The sequence below is a fragment of the Motacilla alba genome, chromosome 8 (assembly GCF_015832195.1).
Source record: "Motacilla alba alba isolate MOTALB_02 chromosome 8, Motacilla_alba_V1.0_pri, whole genome shotgun sequence".
NCBI lineage: Eukaryota > Metazoa > Chordata > Aves > Passeriformes > Motacillidae > Motacilla > Motacilla alba.
In genome coordinates this window covers 27,525,803-27,542,779 of record NC_052023.1, presented here as the reverse complement: position 1 = coordinate 27,542,779, position 16,977 = coordinate 27,525,803, and the positions used below count along the sequence as shown (strand labels likewise).

The 16,977-nt window shown below is 55.6% G+C and overlaps 1 protein-coding gene across 3 annotated transcripts; it reads right to left on the bottom strand.

Moving 5' to 3' along the window:
• Positions 1-56: 56 nt before the first annotated feature.
• Positions 57-16,718, bottom strand: FAM163A (family with sequence similarity 163 member A). 3 transcript variants are annotated; one of them, XM_038144414.1, is made up of 5 exons: positions 16,432-16,718; positions 4,962-5,057; positions 4,584-4,606; positions 3,984-4,098; positions 57-3,144 (listed from the first exon to the last, which is right to left on the bottom strand). In XM_038144414.1, the coding sequence occupies exons 4-5, from the start codon at positions 4,074-4,076 to the stop codon at positions 2,737-2,739; spliced, it is 501 nt and encodes a 166-aa protein (XP_038000342.1). In that variant the 5' UTR covers positions 4,077-4,098; positions 4,584-4,606; positions 4,962-5,057; positions 16,432-16,718; the 3' UTR covers positions 57-2,736. The 3 variants fall into 3 exon arrangements, with proteins under 3 accessions (XP_038000342.1, XP_038000341.1, XP_038000343.1); XM_038144413.1 differs by lacking the exon at positions 16,432-16,718 and adding an exon at positions 15,154-15,357; XM_038144415.1 differs by lacking the exon at positions 4,584-4,606 and having other exon boundaries at positions 3,984-4,096.
• Positions 16,719-16,977: the final 259 nt, after the last annotated feature.

Below are 16,977 nucleotides of genomic sequence, written 5' to 3'. Positions count from 1 at the left end.
TTTGGGATGCATGTGCCTAGGCCAGAGCCAAGGGAAGAGCAGGGGACACAAGAGGAGCAAAAGCAGGAGCAGGAAGGGTGGGGAGGGAAAATCCTTGCACCCGTAGAGCTTCCAGGCAGCACTGGATAAAGCCCTTTTGGTGTTGCCTGCCAAAAGAACAGAAGCCACTCCTGGTTTGTATTTCAAAGTCCTCATTTATTTCTGACATTGAATTTGGACCCATAGCTGAACAACAAAGACAGAGAATAGTAACAGGAGGAATGTGAAGTGGAAAAAAACCTGGGATCCCTGCCCCTACCCCATCCTGTTCTTCCACCAGCTCCCAAACCCTCTAATTCCCAGCTGCATCCCCCATGTTTTCAGCCCTTCCAGACTCACCCATTTCCCTGTAGCTGTGCCAGACCCAGGGCGTGTGTTGGCTGCAAGGCCAACCCTCATCTTGGCCATCTGGCTGCTCTGGAACTGCCTCCCCAGCCTTGGCGCCTCGTTAGCCCGCCACAGGTCACGCTTAATTTGCTTGTAACGAAGATGACAACGGAGTGGCCTTCCTAAAACCACAAGGGTGACCCCCAGAAGTGTGTTACTCTCAGCCCCACCCTCTGGAGGTCACGGTGCTGCCATGGAAAGCCTTTCTGTGTGCCAAGAGGTAGAGTTGGATGCCGGGAGCCGCTGTGTCCGTGTGCTGGCTCTGTGCCCACCAAGGGGACGGCATCACAGGGCTGTCTGGCAGGGACCACGCTGGGACACATTAACTTCTCGTGGCTCCCAGCATGATGAGACCTAGCTGAGCAGATGCTCTAGTGGGAAAGAACGGGATTTATCAAGTTAGCCAAGATTTTCTTTCAGTTACAGACCATGTTTTCAGAGAGGAGCACTGGCTAGATGGGAGGCAGTAGGAGCTACAGACCATTGACCAGTGGGATCCAGAGAGCTTTGCTGCTGGTAACTTTCATCTTCCCTCCTGCCTGCCCTTAATGTGAGAGGACATTAAAACCTGCTATCACTATTTGGAGAACGGAAAGAGACTCTAAAAGCGATGCAGCCAGACCGAGTCTCCGGATAATGGAAATGCAATGTCTTTTTGGGCTGGAGGTGGGGGAGATGGTGCATAACATTTGCTCAGAAGTGTGTGTAAAACGCAGGCTGGGGCAAGGTGTTTGGTTACAAGGACCATCGCCATGTTTTGTGATGTTTTGGCTCCTTTCTTCAGATCAGAAGTGCCAAGGCATGGGCAGGTCCGTCAGCCTTTTGCCTGGTAAGGTGGATATTTGAGGCTGGTGCACTGTGTGTCTCTGTGCTGAGACCTACTTGTTCTGTGTGTGAGCGGGGAGGTCGAGTCCAAATCCTTCTGTGAGCAGCGGGATGATTTCTAAATTGCAGTGGTGAAAATAGGATCCCACCACTCACATTTCTGAGCAGTCCTACCCTATATTGCAAAGGCATGGCAAGGGTTTCCTGCCATTGCCTCCAACAGCATCCACAGGGATCACTGCTGTCCCCGTCCCTCCTCCCTGTCGTGAATGGGAAGTGCTCAGCAAAGCAGTCCTGCGCTGGTTGCTATGGAAGTGCCTGGGAATGATGGAGATGTCCCTTTGGTAATTTTTCACCTAATTTGATTTATGGAGGAAGAAGAAACTTTCCCACATTCATTTTTGCAGAAAGGCAGAGTCACTGGCTGTCGTTGCCAGCCGCAGTGCCTGCGAACCCACGTTCACAACATCTTCAAGACACATTTGGGTCTTGCGCCCTCTTCTTCCAGAAGCAAGAGCAGGGGGACCCCAACCACCTGAACATCACGCTCCAGTGGGAGTGCCCTGCAAAGAAGACATGAGCCAGTGGGCTCTGCTGTTGCTGTCAAAAGCAAAATCCATCCTAAAGCCAACCTTCCTCTGGCTGTTGGAGCTGTCAGGGTGGGGCTTTGAAAGCTGAAGGTGACCAAAACTGGTTATTTAGGAATTCAATTCTTCCCATAAGTAAAATCTTGCCATATTCATGGGTCCAAGTTAAAACTGTTCCTAAGAAAGCTTGTGAAGAGTAGAAGAGGTGGGGGCTTTGGCCGCAGAAGGACTGGCCTGTGCCTGTTGGCGTGGGTGAGCTCTTTTGCGAGGAACTTTGCCTCCCCCGGCAGTGACCTAAATTCATGTCCTGAACTTCTTCAGCACGTGCAAAGACCGAAGCAGGTGGGAGACGGTGCCCTATCTTACACTTGAACAGAAAAGCTAACTGCTAGCTGCAGCTGACGCAGTACGAGGGGAGCGGGATGACCTGGATCTTCCCTTCTTCACTTCCCCATGGCTGAGGAGCGCTGCCATGCCCTGCTGGGATTCACGGGGGACGGCAGCTGGCCCTGATGATCGGCCCATTGCTCCGTGTGCCGGAGGCAGCGGGCGTCACCTCGGCTGGCTGTGTGGGGACACCGAAGGCCTCGCTGGGCTCAGGGAGCCGGGGGTAATGAAATTAGGTTGTTCTGTACATAGCCCTCGTTAGACAAGTCCCTTTGGGAGAGAGAGTAGGTAATAATGACACTTATGATGGGTTCGGAGGTGGCCGGTTCAGCGTTGCCCTTTGAGGTCTCACTCGCCTTCTGGCCCGCGAGGCTCGGCCGTGCTGGGCGCCTCAGCAGGGCCGCCACGGCCTCGGGCTGGGCCGCGGGCTCCTCTCCTCAAAAACAAGTGAAAAGCCCCTTCCCTGGAGCGGGCGCCAGCTGGGGACACCCCGTGCTAGTGGCAATGGTGACTACACCTCCGTGCTGATGGCCCGCGGGTTCGGGAAGCCGTCGCGGAGGAGGCCGTGGCGGCTCATCGTGTAGCTTTGCAGGGAGGCCATGTTGAGGGGCGGCCCCATCTCCTTGTAGCATGTGGGGGTGTAGGCGACCCTGTCGCCCCCGTTGCGCACCATGTCGGCAGTCCGGATGTAAAAGGGGGAGCCGTAGGGGGAGCACGTCGGGCAGTAGGTGTGAGCCACGTGCTGGGTGAGCTCGCTGGGCGGCGGCGCGGGGCTGCCCTGCCCGTCCACCATGCGGGAGCTGCAGGCGTTGCACATGACGAGGTGCGAGTGCGTGGGCAGGTCGGGCTCTTCCTCCTCCTCCTCCTCCTCTTCCTCCTCCTCTTCCTCATCGGAGTCATTTTTCTTGCAGCAGTAGTACTGCAGGAGAGGGAAGGGGTTGTGTGAGGGGAAGCGGAGCAGCCGGTGGGGCAGCCCGGCCACATCCCCACTCCCCTCGTGCCCCTGCCAGAGGAACCCTCCGGGGCCTCTCGCTGCTCTGCTCCATCATTCCTGCATCCTGGGAAGCAGCAGAAGCCCGACAAAACCTGGATCCGAGCGTGCTGCAGGAGGCACCTGCTGGGAAACTCACCCTCATCCCCCTGTGAGGTTTGCAAGGGGAAGGTATTTCATCCTGCCAGCTGAAAACTGCTCCAAGTAAGCGCTGTGCTTTTCATCACACGGGCATTGCTGCATGGCACAGACTTCACATTAACTTTTAAAGAGCAGGAGGTTGTAGCTAGCCGTTGTTGAAAGCCTCCTCGGTTAATTTACAAGGGGAAAAAAATTATATAAAAATCTCCATCTGGTATGGCAACTCCAGCCAAGCCTGCACCTCAATTAGCAAGTGCTGCAGAGCCTCAAAAGCCTCAGGGCAGTACCCCCCACACCTAGGGGAGGGAAGGACATAACTGCAGCACCTGGGGGAACAGGAGGTTTCAACTCCCTGCCATCGCAGACAAAAAAAACCCCAAAACAAACCATCCAGACCCTTCCTGCAGCAGCACCTTGGCCCAGGGAGCACAGAATCCTAAAATATCCCAAGCTGGAAGAATAGAGTCCAACTCCTGGCCCTGCACAGGACAGTCCAAAAATCATACCATGAGCCTCAGAGCATTGTTCAAGCACTTCTTAAGCTCTGGGAGGCTTGGTACTGTGACCAGTGCCCTGGGGAGCCCGTTCCAGTGCAAGGTGGGGGTGGCAAGGCAGAGGACACTCACCTGTAGCCTACAGTAGCAGAGCACAGCAATGATGCACAGTAGGATCACCGTCGCTAGGATTCCCCCGGTGATAACAACAGTTCCCGCTGTCATCCGACCGATTCTCCATCAAACTCTGGAAGGCAGGGACACGAAACTCACCTTCCCTGGTTTTGTCATCACATCAGGGATGTGATCCCCACAAGCCATCCCAAAATATTGCATCCTCATTCCTCTCTCCCCAGCTGGAAAAGCAACATCCAATATTATCCTCCTCCTCCTCCTCTTAGTGAGAGGACACCTGAGATGCAGCACCTCATCCCCTCACTGTTACTGCTGCTCTGGCTTGGGGTCTTTGTCAAACACCCCACAACCCACTGACAAAACCTCGCCCTTACTGAGCCAAAAGGGATGATTTCCACCCTCCTGGCAGAAAATCCAGTTTCTGCTTCAAAATGCAGGAACAAACCTGGGCTTTTCACCAGGCAAAGCCAAAGGGGAGCCTCTGAACTCCACAGTAGTCTGAGCCCAAAAATTGCACCCCGGCTGCCTGTCAGGCGCCTACAAGGCCAAGCAGCCCACACTCCCATCCCTGTGCCATGGCACCCAGGGGATACTCACGTTCAGTGACGGAGGCGTTGGACCTGGAAGAAGTGGAGGGAGAGGTTAGACACAGCCTGACAGCAGCCTTGCACCTGCCTGCCTTTCCTATTTCCCAAGATTTTGCCTTGATTTGGGATGTGCAGGAAGCCCTGCTTCAGCCCCGTGTTATTTCCTTTAATTTGAAGCAGAGAAAGGAGGCATTCCCCAAGCTCTACAGGAACAGGGGGCAGGCCTGGCTTAGTCAGCACTTGGCCTTTTCCACTTTAAAATTTATTACAAGGAAGGCGGCTGCATCATCGCGCGGATGTTTTAGGTGCCGCTGGGAAATGAAATCTCTCCTCCATCCCCTCCAGGACGGGCGAGCCCCAGCATCCCTCCCACCCCACGGACACTTACCTGGAAAAGGACAAGCAGGATGTCACAGTCACGCTGGCCCTGGGCCGGATGGTGGGGTCAGGCAGCACCACATGGCCACGGGGAGACTTGGTGGCCCTGGGAGGGAGAACAAGGAGAAAAACTCCACTGTCAGCTCAGCCCCCTTCCCAAAGGGGCTGCCCAGTGTCCCCATCCCCACCAGTGCCAACGCTGTCACCGCAGTGGGGCTAAATAAATTGGTTTTTTTAGGAAGGCTGTCAGGAAAGGTGGGTGCAAAGGTGGGTAAAGCAAACTGCCAGGAAAGGATGATGCCACGCCCCAAATCTGCCATTTCACCAAAACTGGGGACTTGTAGCAAGAAGTGGGTGCAGCCACCACCCCCCACCCCCCTGGCAACAGCAGCGCAGCCGCATTTCATTATTGGCCCCCGTGTCCCTCTGTGCCTCGTCCAGAGCAGGGCTAATTGATAGGGCCCAAGTGCCAGCCCGTTGCAGCTGAGCAGATCTAATTACCCACTCACCACGCCGCCCTAATTGATGGAGAGAGGTGGCAGCTTCCAGGCGAGACCTTCCCAACTCTGCCCTGGCCCCTCTCTGCCGCACGTCCCAGCAGGCACGGCGTGGAACCCTCCTCCCCAAAAATCACCCACCCTCCTCGCTCTGCTGTGGTGGTTTGCTCATCCTGCCTGCCACAAATTGATTTTCAGCTCATGGGAAGTTCCTGTAGGAAGCCAAAAGGCGGGCACGCATTGGATTTCCTTCTTGAGCTGCTCTCACACACGAAACAAAGGAAAAAAAAAACCAACAAAGAAATCAATACATCCACAACCCAGCTAATATGACCATCCATCAGGAGACCCAGCACAGAGCTAATAATAGAGACCAACACACTCAGCTCCTGCTCCCTGTTACCAAACTGTACCCTGAACCACTGCCAGGAGTGTGAGAGGACATGCACAGAGCCTTCGGTGCAGTTGTCACCTCCCCAGGTGCCTTTCTTAACAGGGAAAAGGTGACAGTGGGTGGCTGAAAATGACAAACGCTGACCTTTGATGACCCCAAGATGGACAAGCCGCAAGCTGGGCGGTGATGGATGATGCAGGCAGCTGTTCACATCCAGAAAACTTCATTTCATGGGAGCTGTGATTTGATTTAGAGCTCAGAGAGCAGCATCCAATTAGCCTGAGGATTAGAGTGAGCAGGCAGCCCTGGAGAATGACCCTGGGTAAGGAGGGACTAGCCTTGGGGATCCTTTGGTCACCTCTGAGACACTCAGGTCTCAGAGGATAGCTGGGCTTCCTCATGCCCCATCTCTGGTGTTCCCATTTCTGGGAATGCTGGGGTCAGCATTCCACTAGCCCTGCTCAGGAACTGAGCTCTTCCTTATTAAAACAGTGAATGTTAAACAAAGGCAAAAATGAAAATGAAGCACAAGAGAAGCGCTGCCTTTTCTCTTTGGAGGGGGTATTTTTCAAGAGGAGGAAGCTCCTGCCCTTCTCCCCTTCCCCAAACCCAGCCCACCAGCAGCCCAGAATTCATTTCCTACCACACTTGTGACTACAAAATAGCTTTCTCTAGCCCACAGCTCTCTCCTGCATGGCTGAAGAAGGGAATATAATACCTGCCAGGGAAGGAGCAAGAGCCACAGTCTCAGGAGTAAGTGGGGTTTTGGGAACTACAAATTAAGTATGTCCAGAAAGGAGCAGGACAACTACAGCAGCCTTTTCACATCTCTGCCACCAGGAACCAGCCCATGCCCCTTTTCCATCCACATCCCAACCTGCTGAGAAAGGAGCATTTTGGGCTCCACTGGCTCAGCTCCACACAGCCCCACCACTTTTGTTGGGAGTTGTATGGCTCCCAACAAAAGGCCATACATTTTTATGGATCCTGTAAATCCTAGGCTGCGCTGTGAGATGAGCAGGACAGGACACAGAGGAGCAGGATAGGACACAGAGGGGGATGCACTAATCCAATTCCCCGAGGCACAGTCCCATTTCTCCTCCTGGCTTAAAAAGGGAGTCGAGAGTTGTTTAAACATTCAAATATCCCAGGTCGAGCAGATGCCTTGGCACTCGCTGCTCACCCACTCCGGGGTGCCTCGGGACAGGCCCGGGGACCCCGCGGCACACAAATCATCTGAACAAAACCAGGATTTATGTGAGCAGGGTGGCGTTACCGTACTCCCTGCCTCTCGGGGAGGGATGGGAGCAGTGTCACTCTGTCCCTGGCGCTCGGGTCCGCGGCTCTGTCGAACTCCGGGCAGGCGGGCAGAGCCGCTGGCTGCAGAGATACATTTTCTTTAATTGATGTTGCCTCACGGCTCAAATTTAGGGCCTGAAAAGTGACCCTGGGAACGGGTGGCGTCTCAGGCTTCTGTATTTATTCTCCTTCACTGACGTCCATTGCAGATTTACACGGTTTGCAAGGCCATGGTGAGGTTTTTGCCAACCACCAGCACTCCCAGTCTTAGAGTGAGACACTGCCATCCTTACTCATCCTGGCTGTCCCCGCAGGCTCTGCTCATCCCTGCCACCCGGCAGGTGTCAAGCACTCCCACCAGAGCTCGGGAGCAGGCTCAGGCTGGGGCAGGGCACAGTTCTACACCAGGAGCATCATGCCAAACCTTGCCACAAGTCCTGCCCCAACCCAAGCTCTGCTCTCCTGGTTTCGCTCTGCAGCTCACGGGATAATTCAATGAAATGTCTGCCTGGTAAATTAGCCCGGCCGCTGCCTCACCAGAGTCATCTCCCAGGGCCTAATTGGAAAAAACCAGCGTCCCGGGCTGCCTTTTCAAAACAGATTATGGCAACAGGCAACAGGGCAGCTCCCAGGCAGCTGCGGCCTGCCCCACACAGACCCAGCCCAGCGAGATGCAGGGGGATCAACCCTCTGCTGCAAACCCCCAGCCGTGGGGCAGGAGGGGTGCTCAGGCAAGGCTGGGCTCCCCCAGACTCCCTGCATGTCAGGTGCTCTGGACTGCAAAGCAAGAGGGGACAAACCAAGCCACGGGGTGGGGGGGTACAGAGCCAAGGAGACCCCACCACACAAACGAGCTGAGCCAAAGGAAATTTTACCCAGAGCAATGGCAACGTGATGGGATGCAGCTGGCAGCCCCCCAGGAGCCTCCCTCTGGTCCCAGTGCTTGCCCCCAGGCTTGCTGCCCAGGTGCCAAACCCCTGGGTCACTGTGAAGCTGAATCAGCTGAACCTGCTGCTGCTTCTGCTGGAGTTACACTGGAGTCTGGACCAGTCTGCAGACAGAAATCTCAGCAGCAGTTGGGAAAACTTTTATTTCTGCCTGCTGCAGAGAACTTCAAATAAGGTCTTTCCCAGCAGAAAAGGTGTTTTGTGTGGCCCATTTCCTCCCCGAGGCTTTTTCCTGCTGTGATGCCTTTGGTGCCTTGGGCCACGTGGGGTTTTCCCAGCAGTTTTGCTGCAGCCAACACCACAAGGGCAGCCAGGTCGCAGAGGTGACACTGTCCCCCAGCTGAGGCTCCAGTGAGTCACAGTCAGTCATCAAAACCAAAAATTCTGTGCCCTGCTGGAAGTGTGCCCTAGCTTTCCCTCCAGCACTTGGACCAGCTCCCCAAGGCTCCCCACTGCCTCTTCCCAGCCCAGGGATGGGAAAGACAAAGTGCCAAGGATGTGAAATCAGATTTTTTCTTGCAAAAGCTTTGTGGAAAAGGCAAGACATTAATCTCAATTAAAAAAAAAAAAAATCAAACACCTTCAATGGTGGAAGCTGCCAGGCAGACCCCAGCTCCCGGTGGGCATGAAGGGCTGATCCTGCTGGAACATTGTGCTCCTGACCTGCTGAGCCCAGGAGATCCCTTCTCCTGGCCATCAAACTCGACCAAAAACCACCTTCTTGCCCACCCATGTTCACTGCCTCCCACACCAGGCCTCATCCTGCCCTGTGGGTGCCCAGGAGAATTTCCCTGCCAACAGCAATTTGTCTTTGCAGCCACAAAGGGGCAAGCAATGCCCTCCAATCTCTGTCCAGGTGTGTGAAGCCCTGGCACGTCCTGGGACCCGCTGGCACATCCGCATCCCTCTCCCTGGGAGACCTCCCAGCACTCCTCAGACTTCTGGAGGAAGGGCAGCTTTGCAGGCTGGGACGTCTCAGGCACGGATTATCCTGGTATCTCGTTACTTGGGCATCTCATCTGCCCTTTATCTCCTTAAGCGACTATTCAGATCCCGTCTGGCCTGCCTGAGTGGATTAACTGCAGCCGTGGATACGATGGAGGGACACAGAAGGGACTGTCACCCCACCCTGTCCCCAAAAACACACACAGACACCAACCCCGTGGGTCAGCCAGGGCTACACCTGGATCAAGGCGAGTCTCTATATAATTACAGCCCCATTTGCAGCTCCTCCTCATTGAAGGGCGGCTTAAAACCCAAGGTGGGAGAATGGCAGCTCCCTCCTCATCCCACCACACGTCTCCTGCCTGCTGTGTTTGCTCCCAGGCTGGGTGGATGCGGTCCCGGAAGGGTGGTGAGCAGCCACAGACACAGGGAAGGTGTGAGACGTGGGCAGCCCAGAGCAGGATGGGAATATCCACACAGCTCATCTCCCGCCGCTGTGCCCAGGGCTCCTCCCGGGACAGCTCCTGGCAAAAGCCTCGTGTGGCCGAGGCCAGGAACGTGTGCACGCTCCGCCGTGCTCCCAAAATAACCGGGGACAAAACCGGTGGCTCGAAGCCAGGTCACACAGAGAAAGGCTTTTGAGATTATCCTGCACGTCAGAGCCCCACGGGCAGCACCCGGCCAGCATCCCTGCTGCAGGCAGCGTCCCTCCCAGCACCCACACGTCCCCGTGAGGAGCAGCTGCAGCAGCTGGCAGTGCAGCGAGCCGGGACGCTGGGTGTGGCCCAGGTGAGACTGAGCCTCGCCAAAAAGCTGGAGAATGTTCCCACACACGTGTGCTAGAGGCTTGGAACCTAGCCTATGGCCACGGCCTGAGGAGAGCCAGAGCCCAGGCTGGATCCTGCTGCACTGTGGATCCCTGGAGGACACAGATCTGCAGAGCAAGGACATGGATCTTACTTGCACCCCGTGCTGCCCTTGCCACAATGGGTGCTTAACGTCCAGCAAAAGACATGGATCCTTGTGAGACTGGAAAGGAGCAGGAAAGGTTATTTGCTTCCACCCTGATTCCACCCTTGGTGTTTGCACTGCTGTGGGTATCCCACGAGTGATTTAACCCCATGGCGAGGCACCAACACAGCACAGCTATTCCCCAGCATCAGCCAGCATTCCCAGCACTCTCCTCAGCAGTGTGATGGAGCCAGCCTCCCATCAAGGATGCTCCCTGTCCATTCCCAGCCCTGGGCAGGTCTCTCCAGCACTCTCATCGCTTCAAGATGAAACCTTCAACCTCACACACCAGAGGGCTCTTCCCATCAGGACAAGGACGTGAAGACCTCGGCCAAATCCCTCCCTTCCCTGGGGGCTGCAAACACACTCTGTGGATATACGATCTTCTCCCCGGTTTGATTGTCTTGCTCCTTCGTCACAGGAAGGTGCATGCTCTGCTGTCCAGTGGGGGTGATTCCACCAGGACTCAGGGACATCAAACACATCTTCATCCCAGGCACAGTGGAAAAGGAGCATCAATCCCAGGAGCATTGTTCAGAGAAACCCCACAGAGCGTCTCCAACAAGATCCAGCCAAGCAGAGTGGTGAGTTTCCCTCCAAAGATTATTTTCATTAAGCCAGTTTCTCAGCAGCTTTCTGTGAAACAACCCCTAGGACAGCTTCTCCTCCAAAGCACCACTTCATTGTCACCCTTCTTGCCCTGGACATCAATGACATTTCACCCTTCCCACCTCATTTCCACCCTTCCCATGAAAACTCTTTTCCCAGTTTCCCAGTTCCCACACGGATCTGTCCTTGCTGCCCTATCCCAGTTCCTCCCAGCCTGCCACATGAAACACAACTTGTGCAAAACCTTTCCATGTAGCAGCAGCAAGCTCTGCTCCCGAAAGCAAAGCCCAGGGGAGAAGCTCTGGATGAGGCTGGAGCCTCTGTAATCCCATCAGCTCCAGTCCCCCTGGCACGGCACACCGGGGCGGATCCGTTGTGCCACAGCGTCGCCCAATTTACGTGTTTTGCTAAAATAAAACACAAAATAAATTCTCTGTCTCGCCCCCTGGGTTTAACCCGTGCCCTCCCACAGCCTGGGGACTGGTGGCTGAAACAGTGACAGGTGTTTGAAGGGTGCTGCTCCTCAGGGACATGAAGGGGATGTCCCTCTGTGTCCTGTCAGCAGCTGCCCTCCTGCCTGCAAGTGTGCCAGCTAGACAGCCACTGTGGAGGGATTCAATTAACATAGACATCATTAGTGGTAATTGCACTGTTTACCAGTTAAGAGGAATGACAGGAGATGAGTCTTGTGTTTTCCCATAAGGTGAGGGGCCACCACCACCCCTCTTGGCTCAGGAGGGCTGTAAATCCCACTTATATTACAGTTAGGAAAACTATATGGATGCCTACGGGTGAATCACTGCACTTTCACATTTTGCTGTTTGCCTCACAATCATCTCCATCAGCCATGGGGCCAGCTGAGATCTCTCCCAGCTGTCCACCAGATCCAGGTAAGGGTTAAACAGGACATGGCCATCAACATCTCTAACAAACCAGGTACATCTCTGTCCACTTCCAGCTGGCCAGCTGCCCTTTGGCACCAGGGAACAGACAAACCCCCACATCACAGCTCCTCCAACAAAAAACCCAACCCTAGGGCTGGTTATATTTTAATCCCACTCTCACAGTAGCTGCTAATCTGCATGGTGCTTGGGAAATGTCTTTTTTTCCAAAGAAAGGGAGATGGAGGGTGCTAGCCCAGGGGAGGAAGGCACGGGGAAGGGCAGCCTCTTCCTCCGCATGATGCAAGACCTGCTGCTCCGACTGTCAGCATCCCCCCAGCATGTTTGCTTGGAGTAGAAACAGAGATTTATTTTAATGACTCATTAAAGCCTAATTGCATTCAGGCAGCAATACAGAGAGAGGAGCCTCCCACGTGCACCAGTACTACAGTCGGGAGGGCTCTCGGAGCCTCCCCGAAAGCACAAGGCAGACAGACTGTCTCTTTTTGGGGCCAGACATCAGGGCCAGCTGCTGGCTCTGGAAGTGAGGCTTTGTGATCAGGATCCAAAAAACAACCCAGAAAACTCTCTGATCTTCTCTTCCTTTGCCTCTGTCTGCCCAACGTGGCAGCTGCTACCAGCTGCTCATCCCTGAGCTCCGGGGAGGAGATGTGACTTGCCCAGAGCTTGGGTGCCCATCTCCAGGGCCTCTGGGGGACCATTTCCTAGCCTTGGGAACACAAATGTGTGTAACTTCCCCCTGGGCTTCCAGGGAAGCATAGCAGGAGCAGGGTGGGATTTGCACGGGAGCCACTGCAGGTCACCCTGGCAGAGAGCTGGGCATGCCACAGGGATGAGCTGCTCCTCCCATCCTGAGGGCACCACGAAGTGGCCATGCTGAAAACCAGCCAGCCTGGAGGGGAGCCAGCCCAAACCCCAGGGCTGGCAATCCAGGGAATCTGACACCACCCACGAGGAGCCCATGTACCTCATCCTTCCCAGTGGGATTGCACACCCAGTGACAGCCACGCCACCCATGGGACAGGAGCTTACAGCCACTGTGACCTCCAGAGATCCCCATCCTCAGGACACATGCTGGGAAGCCCCTCCTGCCCTTCTCACCGGAGTGAATCCACTGACATTGACCTGAGGTTCTGTCCTCCTGGAAAGTTGTCCCTTGCAGGGATGGGAAAGCCACGGGTCCCTTTTCCTGCTCTGCAGTTCAGACACCACAGTACCCACAACAGTGCCAATGGTGTGCTGTGGGAGGACAGCCCATCTGGAAACAGACACCCCGTGGGATGGACAGGGTCACCCAGCCACAGCTCTGCTTTCCAAGCCACCAGGAACCCATCTCTCAGAGATGGTCCATCCATCAGGATCCTGGACCACAGCCCCATGGCTGCACACACCAGGGAAAGCTGGGGCCACAGCTGGCTCTGGGGTCAAACACAGGGCCCAGCATCTGACCCAAACCCCACTGTTTGTGGTAAATCCAAGAGGAGTCATTCCAGGATCAGGTCCAGGACTGACTTTTCCGTAAAGCTACAGGAAAAGTCACCTGCAGTTGCTACTCACACTGCTTTCACCCACTGCATCCCAGGCAGAGCAAGGAGCCACGGGCGGCCCAGCCCTGCAGAGCTAAACTCTTTGCTGGATTTCAGACCTTTTTTTTTATTTTTTTTCCTTGTTGATTTATCACACAGCAGGGCTACAGACTCATCCATCACTCAGGATGCTCCACCTCAACAGCCCCATCAGGCAGGAGCGGGGCTGGCCGGGGTGGTCACGCACACGCTGCCACACACACCCAGTGAGGAGGAAAACCCGACGTGAAGTCTCTAAATGTCTCCTGCAAATGAAGTGTGAAACTGGTTTGCAAGAAAACAAGGGTAACAGAACCACGATAAATATTTCATCCTGGTGGGAAAGCAGCGACAGGGAAGGTGAGGAGGGCAGAGATGCCAGGAGGGATAGGGGGCAGCAGGGATGGAGGATGGAGGGGGAGAAGTTGGAGGCAGCTGGGGCAGGGAACAAAGGGAACACCACGGCCTGACCTTATTTCTGTTTGCCACTTGTCCTGGGGGCTATCGGATTTGAGGCATGACCACAAAGCAGCTCCCAGAAATAGGAGCATATCTCCTTTTGTGCCTATGGCTAAGCTGGGTGATCCTGCACCAGCTGGGAGCAGCTCAATGCTCCATCCTGACTCTTCCCAGCAGACACACACAGCTCCCAGCTCTCCTGTCGGTCCATGCACCCAAAATGTCCCTTGCAAAATGGCTGGAGGTTGCTCTGCATTTCTCCACAGAGGAGGGTTTGCCAAGTGGAAAATCCTTCACACCTGATTTCCACCCTGCAAAGGGTCTTTTGGGCTGGAACAGTGCAGGGCTGGGCTGTCTCTCCTAAGCAGGTGTCTGGGACTGGCTGCCCTCAGGCCTGTGGCCAGGCTGAAATCCAGCACTTTGGGAAGAGATGGACGAAGATTTCATATCCCGGCAGAGCTGGAATAGGATCAGACTCACTGAATACGATGCTCACCATCACATCCAGAATGGCAGCCTACTGATGCTCTCCCCTCTTGGATTTTCAACAGGTGAAAAAGTCTTTGCTAGGAAAAGCCTTTTCTGCCAACCCCTGGCAAAGCCCAGGTTAGAACCCTTTGGATCCTGCAGGAACAAAGCTGAATGCCAACCAGCAGCCCCAGTACACACAGTACCCCTCAAAGAGCATCACAGGGATTCTGAGGCTTAGGGAGGCAAGGGGCAAAGCTGGGGAAGGGGAAAAAACCAGCCCCAGAATCACAAGCCTCCGTCGGGGTGGAATATTCCACCACCCCTTAGAAAATCTCTCTGCTGGAGAGACAATCAATAGTACACAAATGAAATACAGCTGAAAACACTAAATGTTTCCACATGCCCTTTTGGAGGGAATAAAATCCTCCAGGACAACCTTAAGAGAAAACAAAAGCCAGGCAAATAGCTCAAGCACAGATCTCCTTTAATTACTGCAGCCCAATGAGAGATAAAACAGAGATCCTTCGGAATAAACAAAAGGATTTGATTTCCTCCACTTCAGCAAAGGCAGCAACCATTTCTCTGGAGAGATTTGGTGGTGAGATTGGGGATTTGATGGGCTGACATGTCCTTGATGAATGGCAAAGGTTTGGGCCCCAGGAGAGGTAGCAGGAGGCTAAGCCCCTGGCCTGGGACTTCCAAAACTTCAAGTGGTTCCAAAGAAGTAGGTTTAGAGACGGGAAAACTCTGTCCTACCCACCCGAGCTGCCATCAGAGTTCACGGGGACTGAACAAACCCAGCACAGCGCTAAGTTGGACCACACAACCCTGAGAAAACGAGTCGGGATCTTGCAGAGCACCACAGCCCCGGAGCTTTGCCCAGACGAAGCTGCGGCGCAGGGACCCGGAGCAGCCTCGGGATGCGGGGAGCAGGATGACGCTGGGAGCATCCCACCCGAGCATCCCAGCCCGTTGTGCTCGGCGCCCCCCACCACTCGGGCTCCCCCCTTCCCATCGCAGCCCCAATCCCTGGCAGAGCCTTTCCCTGGCCCCTGGAAAGCCTGGGAGCGGGGGAGGCGGGCAGTGGGGTGCCCGAGCCCTACCTGGGCGCCCGGGCCGGGCAGGAGCGGCGGCGGCGGGTCCGGAGCGCGGCGGCGGCGGCTGGGGCGGGGACGGGCCGGGACGGCGGGGGAGGGCCGGAGGAAGAGGAGGAGGGCAAGAGCGATAACAGCGGGAATAATAAATAATAGGAAGAAGAATAATCGCCGGAGCGGTGGAGCGGGAGCGCCCAGGCGGGTCCGGCAGCGGGGGAGGAGTTTGTCGGGGCCGGAGCTGCCGCCCCCAGCACCGCCCCCGGCCCCGGCCCCACAGCAGGGGAAAGAGGGGGGACACCCACTCAACACACACAAAGCCTAATCCTCTCCCAGGGGAGCACACGCTGGCAGCACCCTTGAACTCTTGGGTACCTTCAGGCTACCCCCAAAGCCAAGCCCTGCAGCATGCCAGTCAGTGTCAAACCTGCAACATCCCCGCGCCCAGGTCCTGCAGCACCCCAGGCACCCCAAAGCCACTCTTGCAGCCCCCTGAGCACCCCCGCTCCTAACAGTGTACCCTCAGATGTCACCGCTGCCTTGGCCCCATGCTGGGTGTCCAGAGGCTCTGGCTTGATCCTTTCACCATGTCCCACCTACTTGTACTCTGCCTCTGCAAAGAGCCAGGAGAAAAACCCATCACACACCACAGGGATGAGCCAGGCCCAGAGGTGGGGATGCCAAGCCTGTCCACCATTTCTCAGACAGAACGACCTCCCCTCGCCACGACTCCCTGTGAAACACATCTCTCTTAGCAGACACTGGCTCCCCAGTGTCAGACTGGAGGCACTGCTGGCTTTGCTGCACTCTCGGCCCAGTGCTGCGTGCCCCAAGCCCATGCTGGCACTGGGAAGCCACACACACATAAACACTATTGTCCTCAGTAAGAGTTTCCAGCTGCTGGGAAGCTTTGAAGCTCCAAATCAAGAGCTTAAGCTGGAGAAGGTACAGCTCGCAGTTGGCGTTGCCTTTGGAAGCAGAGAGCTGCTTACTGCTGCGAGCTACGATAAAGATAATTGAATCTCATGCCTTGCACCACAAGCTGACCGCTGCGAGTGTGAGGATTGCTGTGCCAGGAGAGCATGTGTTTGCCTGTTTCTCTCTGATTTTGGTCTCAACAAGGCATGCAAGCCACGGCAAGGCAGCGCAGCTTGGTGGGATCAATGCAGAACCTCTGCTACAGCGAGGCAGTCAAACTCTCCCGTGCTTCAGTTTCTAAGGACAAGACACCAGTGATACTTTTCCTCCCTGCAGAGCAAGCTATAAAGCTGGGCAGAAAACACCACTCACCTTCTCCTCCGTCACCTTGCCGTCCGTCAGGGCATCCTGCTGGGCACGGATTGCTTTCCCTGTTCTTCCAGCTCAGCCCTTGCAGCTGCTGGTTGTGATGCCAGGAGCCCGACCCGCTGATTGCTCCCTGGGATCCAGCAGCAGAGCTGAGCCGGGAGGAAATGAACGCTCGTTCGGATGCAGAGGGCTCTGTGCCTTCAGCAAAAGGGCAGGATGAATTATGAAATGCAAAGGCCAGATAAGTGGATCCTGCCACGGCACTTACCCCCTGCGCCTGCTGGCTGTGGGATGCAGGGCTGCTGTGGGATGCAGGGATGCTGTGGGACGCAGGGCTGCGTGGCACACACAAACACCTGCACTCAGCCTGGCCAGGGACAGCCTCCCTACTCCCCGGCCGGTAGGGGAATCCACATCATCCACTCCAGCACATCAGAGGGCTGGCAGATAGAGAGGAGCACCGAGCACGCCGAGTGTTTCTGCGCAGGGTCGGAGAGAGGCATTTTCCCGTTAGCTGGGCTTCGGAGCTGCTGGAGGGATGGGAATTAG

Coding starts and splice junctions, on each gene's coding strand:
- FAM163A (XM_038144414.1), bottom strand. CDS start 4,076: ATGACAGCGGGAACTGTTGTTATCACCGGGGGAATCCTAGCGACGGTG. Junction 3,145..3,983: donor TCTGCTACTGTAGGCTACAG/GTGAGTGTCCTC, acceptor CCTCTCCTGCAG/TACTACTGCTGCAAGAAAAA.